Here is a 19,205-nt window from a genome sequence, read left to right on the forward strand (position 1 = left end):
AAACAGGCAAAGGGCTGCTGATCTGCTCAATTCTATGGACTTCACAGAATTCGTGACATACCTTGAAGTAATTGATGTTACTATTTGAGCTCTGTGATAAAAGAGATCCAAATAATGCTAATATTGTGTCCTTTCTCACTGCATGCCCATCTCTGTAATATCAATTTAGTTGAACTTTCAGGTTAAATAGAAACATAACTGATTCCAAATTGCCAACTTTTCTCGTAGGGCAGCCTGGCTGCCAATCATGCTGGTACTCTGTTAAAGTTCGCACCATGGAGTCTGTTGATACACAGAATATTATCATTAGTAAAACAACCAACATGTAATTGGTTCTGATAGACTCCAGGGAATAAGAGTTAATGAGTTCATACTAGGCTTTCAGCTTGGGCTACATTTATTTTTCTTTGTATATTATAATATTGATGTTCCAACTTGCTTAGGCTGCTGATTAATCCTAAATGGAGCAGAAACCCAGGATATAATTTTCCAATTGTACAATTGTGATTGTGTAAGGAATTATATTTTCATCTTAAACAGTGAGAATGGCAAGAATGGAATAAAGCAAATGATGAACACATTTGATTATTAATTTGATAATCATTTAACACAGCCGCAGCAGGTCATGTTGAGACTAGTTGAAATCATACTGTTGTGTTTGAAGGCCCTTAAAAGCCCTTTCTTTTTTTCCTGACTTAAGAAGTCTGATAAGAAATGCTGTTATTTTTTGCATAATTGCATTTGCATAAATAAATGCTCAGTTTCAGTGTATGTTTAATCGATGTTTTTGTCCTCCTGTGCCCACAAGTACGATCATGTCAGTATAACTAATCATAAGAGTTCCAGAATGAGCAAGAACAGGGACGTTGTATACTTCACAGGCACACTGGCGCAGTAATAACTGCAGGTATTTGGGCCCTTGTTTTTATTTATCATGTTCCAGTCAGAATATTGTAACTGTTCCATGGGGAAATTGAATCGTCAATCACATTCCTTCAGGACCAGACAGACCTGTAGGCATCGGCGTTCTAGCCCGGAAAGAGAAACAGCCTTTCAGTCCTTCCTGTGATTCCACATTTAAGATGACAAGTGCTCTTATTGCGAGGGCACAGGGAGGGAGAGTTAATCTTTTCACTGGAGTCAAATGGTTATTGACTGCCCTTGGGGAGAAGGGGGTGGAGAAAACAGGATGGGAAACACTGAAATGAGCTTTTTCCACTAAATGCTACCAAGAAATTTTATGCCCCGTATTTTTGTCAGTTGTGTTACAAAGTGCCTCAGGCGTAGCATTCGGAATTGGCTACAAGTTCACTGTTGCTGAGTCGTCCAGCCTCCTATCAGCTGCAATTCCAGGGTTGCCAGCAATTATGCTGTCACCCTGACAGGCCGTGAACACACCGAAGGGCACGATATAAATGGCAAAAACTATTGCTTCAATGCGTCTTTTTATGAAAGGGGCTATTGGCTCTTCAAGGCTAAAGGAGCTATCTCCGAGTCTGGATCTCCACAGAGTCAGCTTGCTTTTGTCTCTGGAACAGGACTGGGCTGCATTTGATGTTTCAATAAAAAGTGTTGGAACAAAGACTCTGGAAGTTTACATAGTTATACAACTTCTGTCCTTTTTGTATAGACAGTCTCAGAATAGTGGCAGTTAACCACCATCAATGGTGTGTGTGTGTGTGTGTGTGCGCACATTCAGATCATTCAGGACCGGGTTCTCCAGCACACAGCACGCAGTAGTGTGATGTGGAACGCTCACCCAGGAGGTCTGTTTTCCCTGCCCCACTATTCCTCCTATCTAGGGGACTTCCCCTTCTTCTATGCCGGCCTAGGTAAGTCTCAGTGTGCATTTTAGAAAACATCATCTTTAAATGGAAGACCTATCATTTTAAAACGCAAGCTATCTCAGCACAGTACTGAATTGGACATTATGCAAATAAATAGAAAACTATATGCCATGATCTCCAGAAACCTGGTGTTATAGCTAGTAACTAGCCTGATATATATTCTGGATGTACTGAGAATATGGTTTTGAAATTTTATTTACAACAACAAAAAACACCCATTTCTTCAGGAGGTGTAGAGCTATTTCTAGGACACTTAAATATTTCCTCATGAGCACTAAAACGTTACTATAATGACATAATTTAATAACAGCGTATCATGACGACATCATTTATTCGGATTAAAATGCAAGTTAATTGTGACCTAAACAGCATTATTTTAAAATCGAGGTGATTTCTTTACAGGCATTATAATTAGAGTAAGATATTATGAAAATAGCTTTTTTTCCTTATGTGTCAGTAGTGTGTGGATTTTATGATGTCGTCTCTTATCTTTTCGTTATTATTAATATTATTCTAAAGTCTCTTCTTCCCTTATTTTTCATTATCTGACATATACAATGTTATTTTTAAACTTAGACTTTTAATTAGCAATAAGGACAAGGCACTGGCATTAGTCCATTTCTAGATTTCCAAAATGAGAACAGTAGCTAAGCGCTAACCTGCTGTACGCTGATAGATCATTAAATTGCCCAGTGTAATTGGATGATTGAATGCGTGTGCACAAGCTTGAGTCATGCATCACTGCTGTTGCTAATGCATCCATGAAGCTGCCCACGCGTGACTTTATCTCAATCTGCAATATTTGTCAGTGTGATCAATAAAGAGCTGTGGATGGATCAAAGTAAATGTCCTTAAGCACACATGAAAGAACACCATGCATGAAAATGGTTCGATAATCAACTGTTTTACAAAGAGTTAATAACGATTCACAAAAGGTAAATCAAGCTGCATTTTCCTGGAGGTTGGTGTAATGTAGTAACCCATCTTCCTGTCTTTTTTTTTTTTTTTTTTTTTTCCCCAGGAATTAAAACAACCCCCAAGTTCACTGCAGTCATCCATGCTGTCACCCCACTAGTGTCCCAGTCTCAGCCCATTCTCAAGCTCCTGATGGCGGTGGCCAAGTCTCAGTACTGTGCTCAGGTACAAATCACTAGCTTTCATTGCAGAAGGAAGTGGTTTTGGATGCATTAGTACAGGAAGGATGTATTCTTAAATCATATGTTTCACAACACGGTTTGGCTTTAGACTTGTGACATGCAGCAGATCCAGTGCAGCACTTTTGCTGTATGATTCATAAGCTGAGATTCCTCACAAGTATTTCCACCCCCCCACCCCCCGAGAACAATAACCTTTAGAAGTGGTTAAAAGTAGGAGTCTTTGTCCATGTAGATGACTGGTCTTGCCACCCTGACTGCATAAACCCAGTTTGATCCTCTGTGAATAAATAAGGACTCAGTCCCCTCGATCGCTGCTGTGTTTCCATGGTATCCATCAGGACTGTGAAAGCTGACTGCCCTGGGAATGAAAAATGTATTGATTCCTTTCTGAGAGAGTAAGACCGAGTCGGAGGGGGGGAGAAGATGGAAGGAGATAAAAAAAAAAAGGGGAACAGAAATCTAGAGAGCGGGACAGATTAATTAAATACACCACATCCTCTCTGACTGTATGAAGTGTGATGTGTCGCTTCTCGTTTCTCTCTCAGCTGAAGGGCTCCGATTTTATTTTCTCTCAATGGAACGTGCTCTCGTCGAGTAAAGTGGAGAGACGAGAGGAGTAATCATGCGAGCACCCTTTGCTTCCCTTAATCAGGCCGAGGCTTTCCTTCGCTCTGGGAAGCGGAACTGCAGGAAGGGGAGATATAAATAAACAAGGGAGAGAGAAGGAGAAGGCGAGAGTTGTTTCCCCGGTCGGTTCTGGCAAGCGAGCTCGCACTGGTGTCCCGCTGCGAGCTGCCGTTCCTGTTTGTGTGAGGGCGAGCGTGTGGATGTGTGTGTGAGAAAGAGCAAAGCAGTCACACACATACTTCCACTCCCAGAACAAGGGGAAGCTGATAGAGATACCATCTGCCTTTCAGCTTCTCCAATTAGCGTCAGAGGAAGGAGCAGCTAATCAGTGTTAAAAATACACCTCGGTAACTGCCTGTGCGGTGCCTCGCAGCATTCTTAATCACACAACCTGCTCTTTTTTTTTTTTAAACACTATTTACAGTCTGAATTTGGTAAAATGCTGTAATCAAAGTGCTTTTAAACCGAACAATCTATTTTTATTTCAATGCTTCCCTGAGAGTAAGATGAGTTAAAGGCTTGCAGCAAAAGCTTTGCTGTGTTTGGAGCTTCAGGGGTTTTTTAGCTGAAGGTTGTTTGTTCTTACATAGATTAGACACTCTGCTGGGCAAGGCTTTCAACATTTAACATTTATGAGATTTGATAGAGGCGGAGGCAAAGGCAATTGCCCAAGTTTGTGTATTTAGAAAATTCAAGGTGATGAAACATAAATTAATTAGGAGCCGCGATTGTGTTCTTTGAACAAACGTCGTATTTCTCCGCAGCTTTCAGTTTTATTTTCCCCTGCACTGTAACTAACTGAAATTATTAATCACTATTTCAAGCTCCTATAAAGCTTGGAATGGCTTTTTCTTCACTTTGCATTGGAAACAAATCTGCTCAAAGGGGAAACAATTCATCCCAGCTTCTGCGAGAAAATAGATCACGTAGCACCAACCAATAAGAGCAGGGAGGCGTGTCTACTTCTCGTTCATGTTGCTTATTAATACAGTAAGCTTTCCTTATCGCACAGACGTTCAGAACTCGTAACAAAATAACGTGTTTGATGTGCTGCTCTAAAGAAATCTCAGCCAAATCCCAACAAAACCTCTGTCTGTGCAATACCTACATGACTATTGCTACAGTTTCAAACTTAATTGGGGGGAGTTACCAATACAGTGGGGGAAACAATGATTTGATCCCCTGCTGATTTTGTATATTTACCCCTTACAAAGAAATGAACAGTCTAGTATATTTATGGTAGGTTTATTTTGAGAGACAGAATATAAAAAAAAAAACATTAAAGAACGCTTATAAATAAATTATAATTATTATAAATAATACCTGTATTTCATTTTTATAGTCATGTTTTTTTTTTCCCTTTCTTTTTCCTCCTTTATCTCTCCTCCTCCTCCATCCTGTATTTTCTTTTTTCTCCCCCTAATTTCTCAGATTATTGTATTGTGGAATTGCGACAAGCCTTTACCTGCCAAGCATCGATGGCCTGCCACCTCCGTGCCAGTCATAGTCATCGAAGGAGAGAACAAAGTAAGTCTTCTGAAAATATTTTATCACACACTCTGTCACTCATACGCTCACATACTCTAACTCGCTCTCGCAATCTCTCTTACACTCTCTTACACACACTTTCTCGTTCTCAGTCACTCCCTCAGATGTCCGTTTAAACCCCAGGGGTCTGAGTGAGTTTTGTTTAGTTGCTTTAATTAGTGTAAATCCCAAAACTAAATTCTATTATTAAATCTAATATTGTGCTATTTATATACATCAGCATTTGTTTTAGAAGCGAGCGATGTGGAAAAACGTCTAACTGCCTCTCTTGAGTCAGTATGCACTTTGCACTGCTCTCTCTCTCCCACTCACACACTCGCACACATGGTCAGCACACAGGGAAGTGGGATAAGCTTTCCGTTGGCTTTATGGATAGGAGAGGAGTGTGCCAGTCAGCCTGTGGTTTGCTTTGCTTGTGGCTGTATTGTTTACTGAGGTGTGTGTGTGTGTGTGTGTGTGTGTGTGTGTGTGTGTGTGTGTGTGTGTGTGTGTGTGTGTGTGTGTGTGTGTGTGTGTGTGTGTGTGTGTGTGTGTGTGTGTGTGTGTGTGTGTGTGTGTGTGTGTGTGTGTGTGTGTGTGTGTGTGGGATTTAAGCCTGAAGCAACTCGGTGTAGGAACACACACATTCATTTGTTTTTGGTTTAATATTCCACCCTATGTGTTTAGAGGGCACTTTTAAATATTTATAGCATTTCAAGCAGTCATCATATTCTGCATTGTTTATAATACACTGGATTCTATATAAACATGGATTTTAGTAAAGTCGGGTACGGATGTAGGGTGAGGAGACCTGGAGTGCACAGGAACACTGTCATGCTGGAACAGGATCGGGTCTTTTAGTTCAAGTCAAGTTAAAATGTAATGCAACTGCATTGAAGAAAGAGAAAAAGTGAAGCTTTGATTCATGTCTAAGCAAATATAAAATATTACTACTAATTTATTTTACAGCAGAACAGCAGCTAAAAGACCAAGGTCAGATTATGGGAAAGATAAATTAGAAGAGGTGAAAAAATGGTTACACACACACACACACACACACACACACACACACACACACACACACGGAAATATACTGCTGTTTTTGTATGAATTCTGTTCAAAACTAAGTGTCTCTAAGACTCTCCAGAAATCCATTGCACCCTCTCTAATGCCATGTTCAGTGAATAAGATGTTGATCTTCTGATTAGAAGGTTGTGAGTTCAAATCCCAGCTCAAATTAACTGCCACTGTGTGGTGGTTAGACAAGACCCTTGACCCAAAACTACTGTTGTATAATTAGATAAATGTAGGTCGCTCTGGATAAAGGGCTCCTGCCAAATGCCATAAATGTAAATGTAAACACAGAACACTAGGGGGAATATGACATGTTACATCCTGAGATAAACCAGACCAGTGACTTATCGTTTACTTAGTGCTAACTATATTAAAGTGTCACCCTTTAATACAGCAGTGTTCTTCACAATAACTATGTAATTGGTCTGTTTATGATTTATAGATTTCTTTTAGCTTGCTTTTTAGTTAATGGCATTATTATTGAGAGGATGGCTGTCCCATTAAAGCTTCCCTAAATTTTATACCAGCATAAACAGTATATAAAATTACAGTAACTCTTCACAATGTATTTGACTGTAAATGGATTATGTAGAGGTTTACATTATTGTGTAAGTGTGTAATATGAGTAAATGTAAATACACCCCTTTAGGAACCGGAGTAGGACACAACACGTTTCTGGAATTATGAATTATTTAAAAAAAATACCGAATTTCTGAAAACGCTCGTATGAAAGACAAAAGATAATAGACACAAGTTTAAAGCCAGGGTTAGTATTAAGGATACTATACTGTTTTTCAGTTCTGAGGATTTTGCAGGTGACTATGCTTAGGGCTGAAGGTGTGGGTGTGTGTGTGTGTGTGTGTGTGTGTGTGTGTGAGGCTTTATTTGACTTGAGCAGCTATCATAGCCATGTTCCTATTCATATCTTCAAAGCCTGTGTGTATCTCTGCATCTCAATACTGTTCATGTCCCTGACCTGCTCATAGTGAGGCTCTCACCATTTACTCACCACACACACATACTTATGCACACACAAGTTGGAGGAAACTTGTAAAAAAGAATATTTACACATTTTTGTGTATCTCAAAAATGGTTCCGATTGACATTTGAATGTGAAGAGGACAGACCTGTATCCAGATAAATAATTGTTTTTTCCTCCCTCATGCTGTGCAGGTGATGAGCAGTCGCTTTCTACCTTATGAAAGCATCCTCACTGATGCTGTGCTGAGTCTGGATGAGGACACGGTGCTCTCGACCACAGAGGTGCGGGGTTTTTTTTTCAGTTTTTTCCCCCACCACTTATTCATGTGTCTGTGACAGTGTATTTTTTGTTTTTGTGTGTGCTTGCATGCGTGTGTGTATCTGAGGAAGGATGGTGCTGCTGGTGTGTTGAGCTGTGTCAGCAAAACGAGCTGAATCTTCTGTCTCTCTCAGCTCCCACTTCTCCTTTTCTCCACATATAAATCTCTCTCTCTCACACACACACACACACACACACACACACACACTCCTGCATTTAGGACATGGCTTTCTGCTAACATATAAGTCCTGTCTTCTGCATGATCTTTAGAAACAATTTAGCATGAGTGCTTGTGTGTTCACTCACCAGGAATAATTCCCTGAGATTATTTATTATTTTATTATCATTATATTCATCATTGCTGAGGTTATCGTCTGTTTACTGATGGGTGCTTGAGTGCAAAACTGTCCAATATGCACATAATTGTGAGATATATTCTTGTTAACCTGCTGTCAAAACAGCAGTGTTGCTGAAAGTCTGAATTTCAAAATTACTAACAGCATACAAACTAGAAATTTTATTATTCTATTAAATTCTAATGGGGGAAAAAACCCACATTTTTGGGTTGATTTGGAAGTCAGAACTCCTGCTGGTTGGTGGGGATCAAACACTTATTTCACTCAATCAAATACAAAATCATTTCTATATAATATTCATTTATTTGATATTCTTTCTCTTTCTGTTAAAATCAACCTACTATATACATTCTAGACTGTTCATTTCTTCACAAGGGGGTAAATGTACAAAATTAGCAGGGGCTCAAATAATTATTTCCCCCACTGTATATCTGTGATTTCTCAGTCTGTATCCCATATCATCAGAATTTTCATTGTTATATCTGTGTATTTCCCTGCTCTAGTGTCTGTCTGGGATAAGGCTGTACTTCAGGTCTTTACATGCACATGTTGGTACTGCATGTACCTGAAAGTATTGAACGATTAATTATACATTGAGAAAGAAGTACATTTTGGAAACTACTGTATGTTTCTTTAGAAGTTCCTCCAGTCCAGTGGAAACACTGGTCACTTCTGTTTCCCAGAGGTGTCAAATTGTCTATTGTTTTTCAACTGTATGTAGAATTCTTGTAGTCATTCGTCTCTACGTTTGCATCAGTCCTTTCTTATCGTGACTCTGTCTGAATGTGTGTGATATTAAGCTCTGTTTGTGAATGCAGCTGTCTGTGTTGTTAGGGTTTAGGTTATAGTCTCATTAACTCTCTGTGAAGTGTGTGTGTGTGTGTGTGTGTGTGTGTGTGTGTGTGTGTGTGTGTGTGTGTGTGTGTGTGTGTGTGTGTGTGTGTGTGTGTGTGTGTGTGTGTGTGTGTGTGTGTGTGTGTGTGTGTGTGTGTGTGTGTGTGTGTGTGTGTGTGTGTGTGTTTTATAAGGCTGTTCGTTAATTCAGTGTTTTTATATCCAGCCAGGGTTCAGGCTCTGACGCTTTTGATGTCTTTCAGTAATTATTTGTTTAAAAGCTTTGATCTGAGAAAAAAAGGAGGGCATCTAACAGCAGTGCCTTTGAAAGCGTGTGGTGTGTTTCTCTCTTTTCTCTGGCTAACTTTCTTGAGGTCTGTTTATGCCACCAGGCTAATTTTCACCTGCTCACAGGTCTGGGCCAGATATTAGCCGCTTAATTTTTTTGTTGTAAAATGCAGATGTCGTAGGAGTGCTGAATTGCTGCTTATGCTGCTTTCTTTTTTTTTCTTTTTTTCTGCAGGTGGATTTTGCCTTCACCGTGTGGCAAAGTTTCCCGGAGAGGATTGTGGGATACCCTGCACGCAGTCATTTCTGGGACAGTAATAAGGAGCGCTGGGGCTACACATCCAAATGGACCAATGATTACTCCATGGTTCTGACCGGAGCCGCCATTTACCACAGGTACTCTCCTCAGTGCCACATTTACCTGGAGACTTTTGCTAAATAGAAACCTCCTATCATATAACATCAGCAATCAACGCTGATCATCTTCTCACTTGCTCAATTCTCTTTTAGCAAACTGAAGTGAAATTACTTACCATGTGTGTTTTTTTTTTATTTTATTATTGCTGTGCTCTTTAAATGCACTGGTCTACAAGTAGAAAGCCTCAGAAATCACATTTAGCAAATTTTTTACCAGAATTGGGTCACTAATAAAGAAAGATTAAGTCCTGAGTGGCTCTGGTTTCCAAGATACGGCTTCAAAGCCAAATTTGCTAAATAATTCTAAATTACAATTATGCTCCATGACTTTTCTGCACAGTGTGTGTACAGCAGTGAGAATGGTGCCATACCAAAACTTTCTTTCGGCTTCTCCCATTAGGGGTCGCCACAGCGAATCATCCGTATTCATGATCCGCATGTTTGATTTGGCACATGTTTTACCCTGGATTCCCTTTCTAACGCAACCCTTCCCATTTATCCGGGTTTGGGACCGGCACTAAGAGTGCACTGGCTTGTGCAACCCTAATGGCTGGGGTTGGTTCCCTGACCGGGAATCGAACCCGGGCTGTGGCTGTGAGAGCACCGAATCCTAACCATTAGACCACCAGGAATGGTGCCACACCAATTATTATAAATGTATTTTATTTTATTTTTTTTTTTTATATATATATATATATATATATATATATATATATATATATACCAATAGTTAATTTATAATTTTCTTTTTTTATATACAGACGCTTCCCACCTTACAAACATTCACTTTAGGAACTTTCGCGAATGTGAACAATCCTGTCCTCAAAGTCAAATATGTTCGGAGTTGAAAAAATTCTAAATGAAGGAGAGCCGCGAGCTAGTCGTCGACCCTAACAAGTGCACATTGAACCAGGGTAAATTTTTTTTTTAAGTGAATTAGTTTTTTATATTAATTTATATATATTTTTTTTTATTATTTAATACAAAATATTGTATACAGTATTTTGATTTAGTATATTTTATTGTTTATTTGCTAGTATTTGATAGCTCTTACATCATTAGGAGATATGCTTAGTCAATAACGAACACAGTAACAACTCACAAACTAATTCATGGTACGAGCGCTCGTTCAGAATGTAACTCGTTCGTAAGATAACGTTTTCATGCTTTTTTTTTTCCCCCATTTAAAACTGACCGCATTGTGGATGGGTTGGTCCCATTGCTGTGTAGCATCCCAGACTATTACAATACAACCTAAAAAAAAAAAAGAGTTTTAAATCTTACAAAATAATCTGAAATGAATAAAATAATTACAGAATACACGCTCTAACATAAGATTAAATTGACATGGTTCTTTATTGGGATCTTTATTCGGTATCCAAACGCTGCTTTTTCGGCTTGTCTCTTGTGAACTGCAGTAGGATCATTTAAGGAGAGATTCCAGCAGTAATTGGCAGGCATGGATGGACTCCATTTCCCTTGGTATCTTTTCTCTATGCTTGTGATATCCTGGTTTAATCTCTCCCCATGCTCATCGCTCACTGCCCCACAGTTTAAAGGGAAATAGTGAAAATGTGAGTGTAAGAAGTTAGCCAATGATAAGTTGCACATCTAATGCAACAATAACATGCGGCCCAACTATTGTCCTGATCCCATTTTATTTTGCATCCAAAAATATAGGTGGTATGGCTTTTTTTTTTTTTTTTCCCCCCACCACTGCCATCATACTACACGTTTGAGATGCAAATGTAACCTCACCACAAATGTAGCAGAAGTTATCTGTGCTGTTTACACAGTTTCAAGGCATCTTGGTTTCTGATGGAAGGAATCACGCAACTGTTCCTTGGCAATGGCGCATTCACAAGCCACTAAATGGAGCTGTATATTGTGTAGATCTGACCAAGATAAATGTACTTTACAATAAAAGACCAATACATTACAGTTAGGTATTAATCTTTAATCTGAAGATAAGTTTGTAAACTTTTGTGGTACCAGTTTTTATGTTGTACCATTTTCATACCACTTAGTTAATCCTGTTCATCTCACACACACCCTCCCTTTGTAGGCAACTTTACTCACCTGCATATAGATAATTATAATTCTTTATTGTGAAATATCTTGAAAACTTTAGCCAACCAGCAACTTTATCACCTGTTTTCTAATTCATCTAATAAAAAAATGTCAATAAGCACATTTTATCGCAGAGGCCGATAATTTCATTTTAAATTAAAAAAAAAATATTAGGGGCAAAATGTTAAGTTAGTTAGCTGGCTTTTAAACACAATTCTCTTTTTAGGTTGTGCTGTACACTGTGTAGATTAAATGTAAACGTGTTACGTGATGTTTGAGCTAATGTTTATGGCCTGACATTATCTATAAAAAAAATTTTCACGTTTCCCGGTTGCCTTTAATTCCGCGCCGTGACGACAGTGGTGCTTAGGGAAATGCTTAACCTCAGTTTGCTTTTATTGTCCAGGTATTACCACTACCTATACATCCACTACCTGCCTAGCAGCCTAAAGAACATGGTGGACCAGCTGGCTAACTGTGAGGACATCCTGATGAACTTCTTGGTGTCGGCCGTCACAAAGCTGCCACCTATCAAAGTGACCCAGAAGAAGCAGTACAAAGAGACCATGATGGGGCAGGTATGGAGAAATTCAAAAGCTTTCCTCAGTCTCTAAAGAATTTACTTAACACCATCCTATTTTCATGTTTCGTTTCAGTTCCTGATTTTTAACACAACTATTGATTACTTTGTGGGTTTAAAAAAAACTTAATCAACATCTGTATATATGATTATAATTTTTACGCGTTTTCCTGCACTGAAAAAAGAACAAAGTTTATTGACCCAAATCCCAATAATGATGCCTTAAAGTCTGTTGCTGAATTCCATCATTACAGGTTCAGATTCACAAATACACCTCAGATTTACAAACTCTTTCACCAAGTCTTTGATAGACATGAATGAATGTCTCACAGGAAAAAAGCAAAACGCACTGGTTACAGTTTACCAGTTACGTTTCTTGTTATTGCACATTAGTAAAAATATCAATAAATAAACATAAAAGCCGAAATTAAAACCTTCAACACAACCAACATTTATTCGTAACGTCCTTTTTTTACTCAAATATTGAAAAATAAATCAATAAAACTATTATCCGCCACAATGCACACGAGCCGGCAATTAAAACCGTCCGTGTGGAAACATTGCAAAAGTTCCATTTGGTGTCCTGATGATGTACCTAATTTAAAACACCATAATTACTTTTCAACATTGACAAGAATATTTTGTCTTCATGCTCTATGTTAAGGTTAAAGGTTTTACTTATAATAAACATACATTTGCATAAAGAATCCATATTTGTCCATGCCCATGTTTATTAAAGTATTAAACACTTGAAAAGTATCAATTTAAGGTACCTTTAGGGAGTTGTAGCCCAGTGGTTAAGGCTCTGTGTTACTAATCAGAAGGTCTATAAATGTATCTTATAGAATATATATATAGAAAAAAAGTTTGTGGACACCTGAACATTACACCCATATGTGTTTGGGTGCACACATTTTATATATATATATTTCAGTTACACATTGTGTACTGTTGCAGTACAATTTCTGTTTTACTAGAACTAAGAGGCACAATACTGACCTCAGCCACCATTTAGGGTTGAACTGATTGAGACCCCCCAGACCAGACCACCTTACTCAACATCAGTACCTGATCATATTAATGCTCTTGTGACTGAATGAACACAGAGCTGAAGTTATTCTAAACTGCAATCGGGGAATACATCTGGAACGGGATTAAACACATGCTGGTGTGGCAGTCAGGTGTCCACATTCTATTGGACTATTTACATGGTGTATGTAAATCTTGTTTCGTTCCTGAATTCTCTGACTTTGGTTCATTGTTTTCCCTCTGCAGTCATCCCGGGCGTCTCGCTGGGCAGATCCAGACCACTTCGCCCAGCGCCAGACCTGCATGAACAAATTCGCCAGCTGGTTTGGCTCTATGCCTTTGGTCCATTCGCAAATGAGACTGGATCCGGTACTGTTTAAAGACCAGGTCTCCATCCTCCGGAAGAAATACAGGGAAATCGAGCGCCTCTGACCAGACGAGCGCCCCCTACTGAGCGTGCAGCAGGGGGCACTGGGATACTCGGTGGAGAGCAGGAGGACTGATGCACAGGAGTCTGCTGGTGTTTCTTCTCCACTTTATTCCACTTAGTGACCTGTTAGTGACTAGTCTGGCAGAATGTGAGCACTCTCTGGGCTCTTTCATACTTACACACCCAGAGCACACTTTAGACCACAAGACTATTTGAAAGAATGTTTTTGTTTAATTTTTTTTTAATGAATGCTGTAACAGACAGACGATTCTTGCCAGCACATGAGAGAATATTAGAGAAGGCAGGAGGGATGCATCAATGTGTCTTTCACACACATCTACAAAGAGGTTCATCAGGACCTGAACCACAATTCATCCTCGACTCCCAGTTTCAGGAACATTTTCCATACGTCCGTCTCGTCTTCACATCATACATTTGAAGACCCGGAGAATCGATTGTGTGGACACTGCATATCTTATCACAGTTTCTAATCGTCTTATTCGACTCTCCTGATCATTGGCGTACTATAAACTAGCAGTAAACAATTTATACAGGAAGAAATCACATGATCAGAATTCACTGTTTTAACAAGAAGAATTCTTTTCATTGCCAGTAAAAAGGAAGTTTACAACGAAGCTCATTTATCATAAGGTTTCTTTTCTTTTCATCTGTATTCCTTTAGTGCCAAGATTGCTTATTGCCTTTTGCTGCAATTAAAGACTTCTATGCATTGGATTTTCTTTCACCCGTTCTGAAATGTACATTGTCTGTAACAAGCCAAAATGTAGGAGAATCAAGGCATCTGGTTTAATTAACTGGGCCACTGAAGTTCCAGTGAAGCGCTCATAAAGCTCTCGCTGCTGATTAGGACTGGATTTGTTGTGTGACGTGCATCCATGTACAACACGGTCTGTCCATGTTTTTCTGTTTTGAATCTACGCATCTACGTTATCGATTAATTTTTTTGTATCATAGGAATGCCATTTGATTATGATCAAACCTCTGTACTTCTCTGCAGTGCCGTAGTGTTAAGTGTTTGTGTCGCAGTAAAGCTCTTCACAAGTCTCAAACAAGTCCTTGGCTTGAAGGAACAGCATACTTTAGTGGCCTATTTTTCTTTTCTTTTTTTCTTTTAATTTAAAAAGTTTTTTTTGTATTTTAGTTTTGTTAAGTTGACTGGATTTAAAGTAAGCCAGCTGTGAGCCAAAGGTCCTTTTTTTTTTTCTTCATCCTTTTATCCTTTTTTTTTTTTTTTTTTGGTCCATCATCATAGTGGGCATTACAGCACAAACACCTGATAATCATATTCAAACATCTGATAACATTCACTCATTCAAACACTACATTACTATATTGTATTCAGTACACAGTCAAATTTCAAATATTTTCATTTATTTTTTATTTTTTTTAATAGCCAAGCTCTGTGAACACGAGGGGTAATGTTCTGTTGGTTTTTTTTTTTCTAAGGAATTTCTTTGTTTTCTAACTTTTTCAGGCTGTTTGCGTTTACCGATTATACTTGTATTGTCGATCGAATCCGGAGCGAGAGATGAGACAGTTTTAGGTAATTGAGCAAGAAATGAAACGCCCCAAAGCGAATCCGAGTCTGGTTCCGTCTGCTTTTTGTGACTGCATTGTTTTATTTTATCTTAACCATCTCGATGTAGGATTTTTGTTAGAATCCACAGAGATGCAGCTTTGATTTGCAGCACCATGTGTTATGAATGCAGAGTAAAGGCAATTTTGCAGAAGGTTTTAGCCGTGTTTAATTTCTCCGTCTTTCTTTAAACATGACTGATGATGGTAATTAAAAAGTAATAGCTCGAAAACACTGGTGCACATCTGGTGAACTGCTAAGATCAGTAAACCCTCTGAAATTAATTTCATATCAAGCCGGGGTCTATGAATGTGAAATTGTTGTAACCATCTCGATTGACATTTCTCATTTTCAGCCTTGTACACTGATGAAAACCGCCGTTTGATGAATGCAGCCTTGCTGTACATAAACTGTATTTTCTTTCAAATATGTACAGTATTCACACACTCGCACAAAATGGACAATGTTCTGACATTTGTACAGCATCGAAAAAAAGATCATTTTGTGCAAGACGTCCTCTTTTATTTTTCCTCCCCTTCTCCTTATAACCCAAACTGAGAAAAGTATATGCAGCTTGTTGTAATGTGCCGTTGGCCTCTAACTTTAATGTGGAGTATAAATGCGCAATCAGACGATGATTGTGATTTCACACAGTGGTAACAATTTGTTCGGACACTTTCGTCGTTCACTGGCCCTTTTTTATTTTAATTTTATTTATTTTTTGAAGGCTCAGGCTGCTGCCGCTGCATAAACCCTCTCCAAAGACTTGTGGTGGGCAGCAGCCATAAGGGTAAAGATGTTTTCCAGCTAATGTGTGTTCTTTTAACATTTCATACTTAATTTTTATTTGTTTATATAATTTTGTCATTAGGCTTGGTTTAGAGAATTCTGGTGTTCTTCCTTTATAAAGCTGTAACTAGCATCACATGAACAGGACATTGTTTTTTTTTTTTTTTTTAATCTCCTGCATAACTTTGACTAGCAATAAGGAAACTGGCGTTACAGCACTTAGTCATGGCAGGGCATGAGCACTGATCTGTGCCCGATTGTGCCTTTTGATTAAATTCGGGCTCTGAATTTATTTACATTAATGAAGAAAGAAAAATTATGTTAAGACGTAACCTGCTACATAAGCAGCTTCACATTCACTTGGAGTCTCTCAGCGAGCTCTTAAACATCTGCAAACTTGCATGACCACTTTAGACTACTTACTCAAACGCATCTGAGAACTGCTTCTTTTTTTATTTGTGCTCTTTTTTTTTTTTTAAACATTATGACTTTGCACCCTCCTGTCCATCCTCCTTTCTCCTGTAATTAACAAAAGAATTTTTATAGAGATAATAAAGAAAATAGAATAATGCCAATTTTGTATGAATGATTTATAAGAAAATGAATAAAAGGCATATTTGGTGGTAGATGGTTGACTTTTTTTTCATTCTTCTTTTTTCGGAGCTTGGCAGTTGCATTGCGTTAACATTTAAGTGATTCATTTGCCACGTTGAAAAGGCAGTAATGCAGGAGCAGTGCCTGGTGGAGACACACGAACAAAAACAGAAACCAAGTGGTACGACGCACACCTTCTCTCCAAACGATACTCACAAGCTGTAGGTCCTAAAAAATCTATTAGTTTTTACTGCATTTAGATCACAGTGGGGTGAAAGTTTCCATTTAAATCACCACCTTAATGGTCCCAAATCTATTTTATTGACTGTAGCAGAGAGACGAGTGCTTCAGCAGAGTCGGTGTTTAGCTACATTTTAAAATGATGGTCATCCATTTTTATTTAGAATAAGGGACGAACTGTAAAGATAAAAAAAAATAAAAATACATTACACTAAACTTAAGTTCTCAAAAAAAATCACAAATTTTAATTATAGGAAATTATTCCGCATCACCTTCGTCAAAGTTTGCCACCCCAAAAACACCAACACGCAGACTAAAGAGCTGATCGTGGACTTTCAGAAATCTAACAGCAAGAGACATTTCCCAGTCTACATCAATGGAACTGAGGTGGAGCGAGTCTCTAGCGTTTAAGTTCTTGGGAGTTCACATCTCCGAGGATCTTTCCTGGCATCAGATCACTTCAGCTCTGGTTAGGAAAGCACAACAACGCCTGTAGTTCTTGAGAATTCTCAGGAAAGCCCATCTGTTCCCCGGGGAGTTTAACAAGTTTCTACCGCTGCATCATCGAGAGCATCCTGACCAACTCCATCACTGTATTGTGTGGCGACTCAATGTGTGTGAACGTAAAGCCCTGCAAAGTGTGGTCAATATCACTTAATGCATCACTGACACCTTAGACCACCACTGGCACGGAGCACCTTCACCACAGCAGATGTCTGTGCAGAGCTCACAACATTATCATGGACTCCTCACATCCCAGTCAACTGTTTAACCTCCTTCCTTTAAGAAGGAGATACAGGAACATGTGCACCAGAACCAGCAGGTTCAGGGCCAGCTTTTTTCCATCTACCATCACCCTACTGAACTCTACACTACACCGTTAGGTCACTGTATAAACACAAGTTTCAAATCCAGTCAAGTTTATTTCTATATTCAATTCAATTCAATTCATTTTTATTTGTATAGCGCTTTTAACAATGAACATTGTCTCAAAGCAGCTTTACACAGATAATGTGGTGATTAAAAGTGAATATGTTCTTTATAATTAAGTTTGTCCCTGATGAGCAAGCCGGTGGCGACTGTGGCAAGGAAAAACTCCCAGAGTTATAGCTATAGCTTTTTTTTTTTTTTTTTTTTTTTTACAACAAACATTGTCTCGAAGTAGCTTTAATTTTAAGAGTGAAGGTGAATGGTGTGTATTTATCCCTGATGAGCAGCCGTGGTGACTGTGGGAAGGAAAAAGATTAGATGTTATGAGGAAGAACCCTTGAGAGGAACCAGACTCAAAAGGGGAACCCATCCTCATTTGGGTGACATCAAGAGTGTGGTTATAACTGTGTAAATACTTTAGATAACTTCTGTACAATTATACATACAATGTGCATGTATTTTTTAATACTCTTCTTTCTATACACATTTTGTGCCTTACATACATATGCACTATTTTATTTATGTGTATCTATCTATCTATCTATCTATCTATCTATATATATATATATATATATATATATATATATATATATATATATATATATATATATACACACCTCACTGTACATCCTGTACATAGTGGACTTGTTTATTCAGCTTGCACATTTTTTCCCTGCTATAGCCTTAGAACCATTTACTTGTACTCCTCAACAATGTCCAGTGCTATAGTCTTTATATTTATTCACTGAACATATGTTTACATATATAAATATATATATATATTACATTGTGTACACATGCCACATATTTATCTGCACATCAATTTGCACAATTGCTACTTTTTGCACTTCTGGTAGATGCTAAACTGCATTTCAATTTCATGCAATGACAATTAAATTGTTTTTATTAGTCACTTATCCACTATTTGGTTTGAATTGACACTGTTACACAGTTAATGCACGCCTTCACCGCCTTTTTTGACACCCGAGATCACCCTCCTGTTTTTAATGCATAAACAAATACTTTTATAAAAGTTTTCTGAACGCGTTCTGATGAAATATGTATGACGGAGTATTAGGGCCAATATGGGATTAAATAAAAAAAATTGGAAGGGGCGGGGCAGGGAATTTTCCAAGGTTAAAACTCAGAAGATTACAAGACAAAACTCAGAAATATTACGAGAAGTAAACTTGAAGGTTTTGTGCTTGAAACTAAAAAATTTGTAGGGGGGGGGGGGGGTGTTCTATCAAGGAAGTAAACCGCTTATACACTTTGCAAGGTTGAGCAGACGTCACTTGTTTTGCATTTTGCTTGGAGTGGAAGATCTAATCAAACTTTACTTTTCCACTGAATTTATCCACAAGGAAATGCCTGTCTAATTTAAAACTATAAAAGTTACGAGAAGAAAATATACATTTTAAAGTGTAAAACTCGAAAATTTCCAGTATGATGATCTGGTGATTCTGGACTAAAATAAAAAATTTCCTTGTTGCTAAATCCAAAGGAAAAGTAAAGTTGG

General features: G+C 38.3%; 1 protein-coding gene across 1 annotated transcript in view; it reads left to right on the forward strand.

Moving 5' to 3' along the window:
- Positions 1-13,671, forward strand: part of ext1b (exostosin glycosyltransferase 1b) — a 71,712-nt gene extending 58,041 nt beyond the window's left edge. Inside the window, exons 5-11 of the mRNA XM_083524055.1 lie at positions 1,700-1,832; positions 2,869-2,987; positions 5,063-5,158; positions 7,406-7,495; positions 9,246-9,406; positions 11,904-12,075; positions 13,353-13,671. Of these exons, the coding sequence (XP_083380181.1) occupies positions 1,700-1,832; positions 2,869-2,987; positions 5,063-5,158; positions 7,406-7,495; positions 9,246-9,406; positions 11,904-12,075; positions 13,353-13,538 (957 nt within the window). The 3' untranslated portion in view covers positions 13,539-13,671. The remainder of the gene's footprint in view (positions 1-1,699; positions 1,833-2,868; positions 2,988-5,062; positions 5,159-7,405; positions 7,496-9,245; positions 9,407-11,903; positions 12,076-13,352) is intronic.
- Positions 13,672-19,205: the final 5,534 nt, after the last annotated feature.

This window comes from Silurus aristotelis (genome assembly GCF_946808225.1).
Source record: "Silurus aristotelis genome assembly, chromosome: 21".
NCBI classification, from domain to species: Eukaryota; Metazoa; Chordata; class Actinopteri; order Siluriformes; family Siluridae; genus Silurus; species Silurus aristotelis.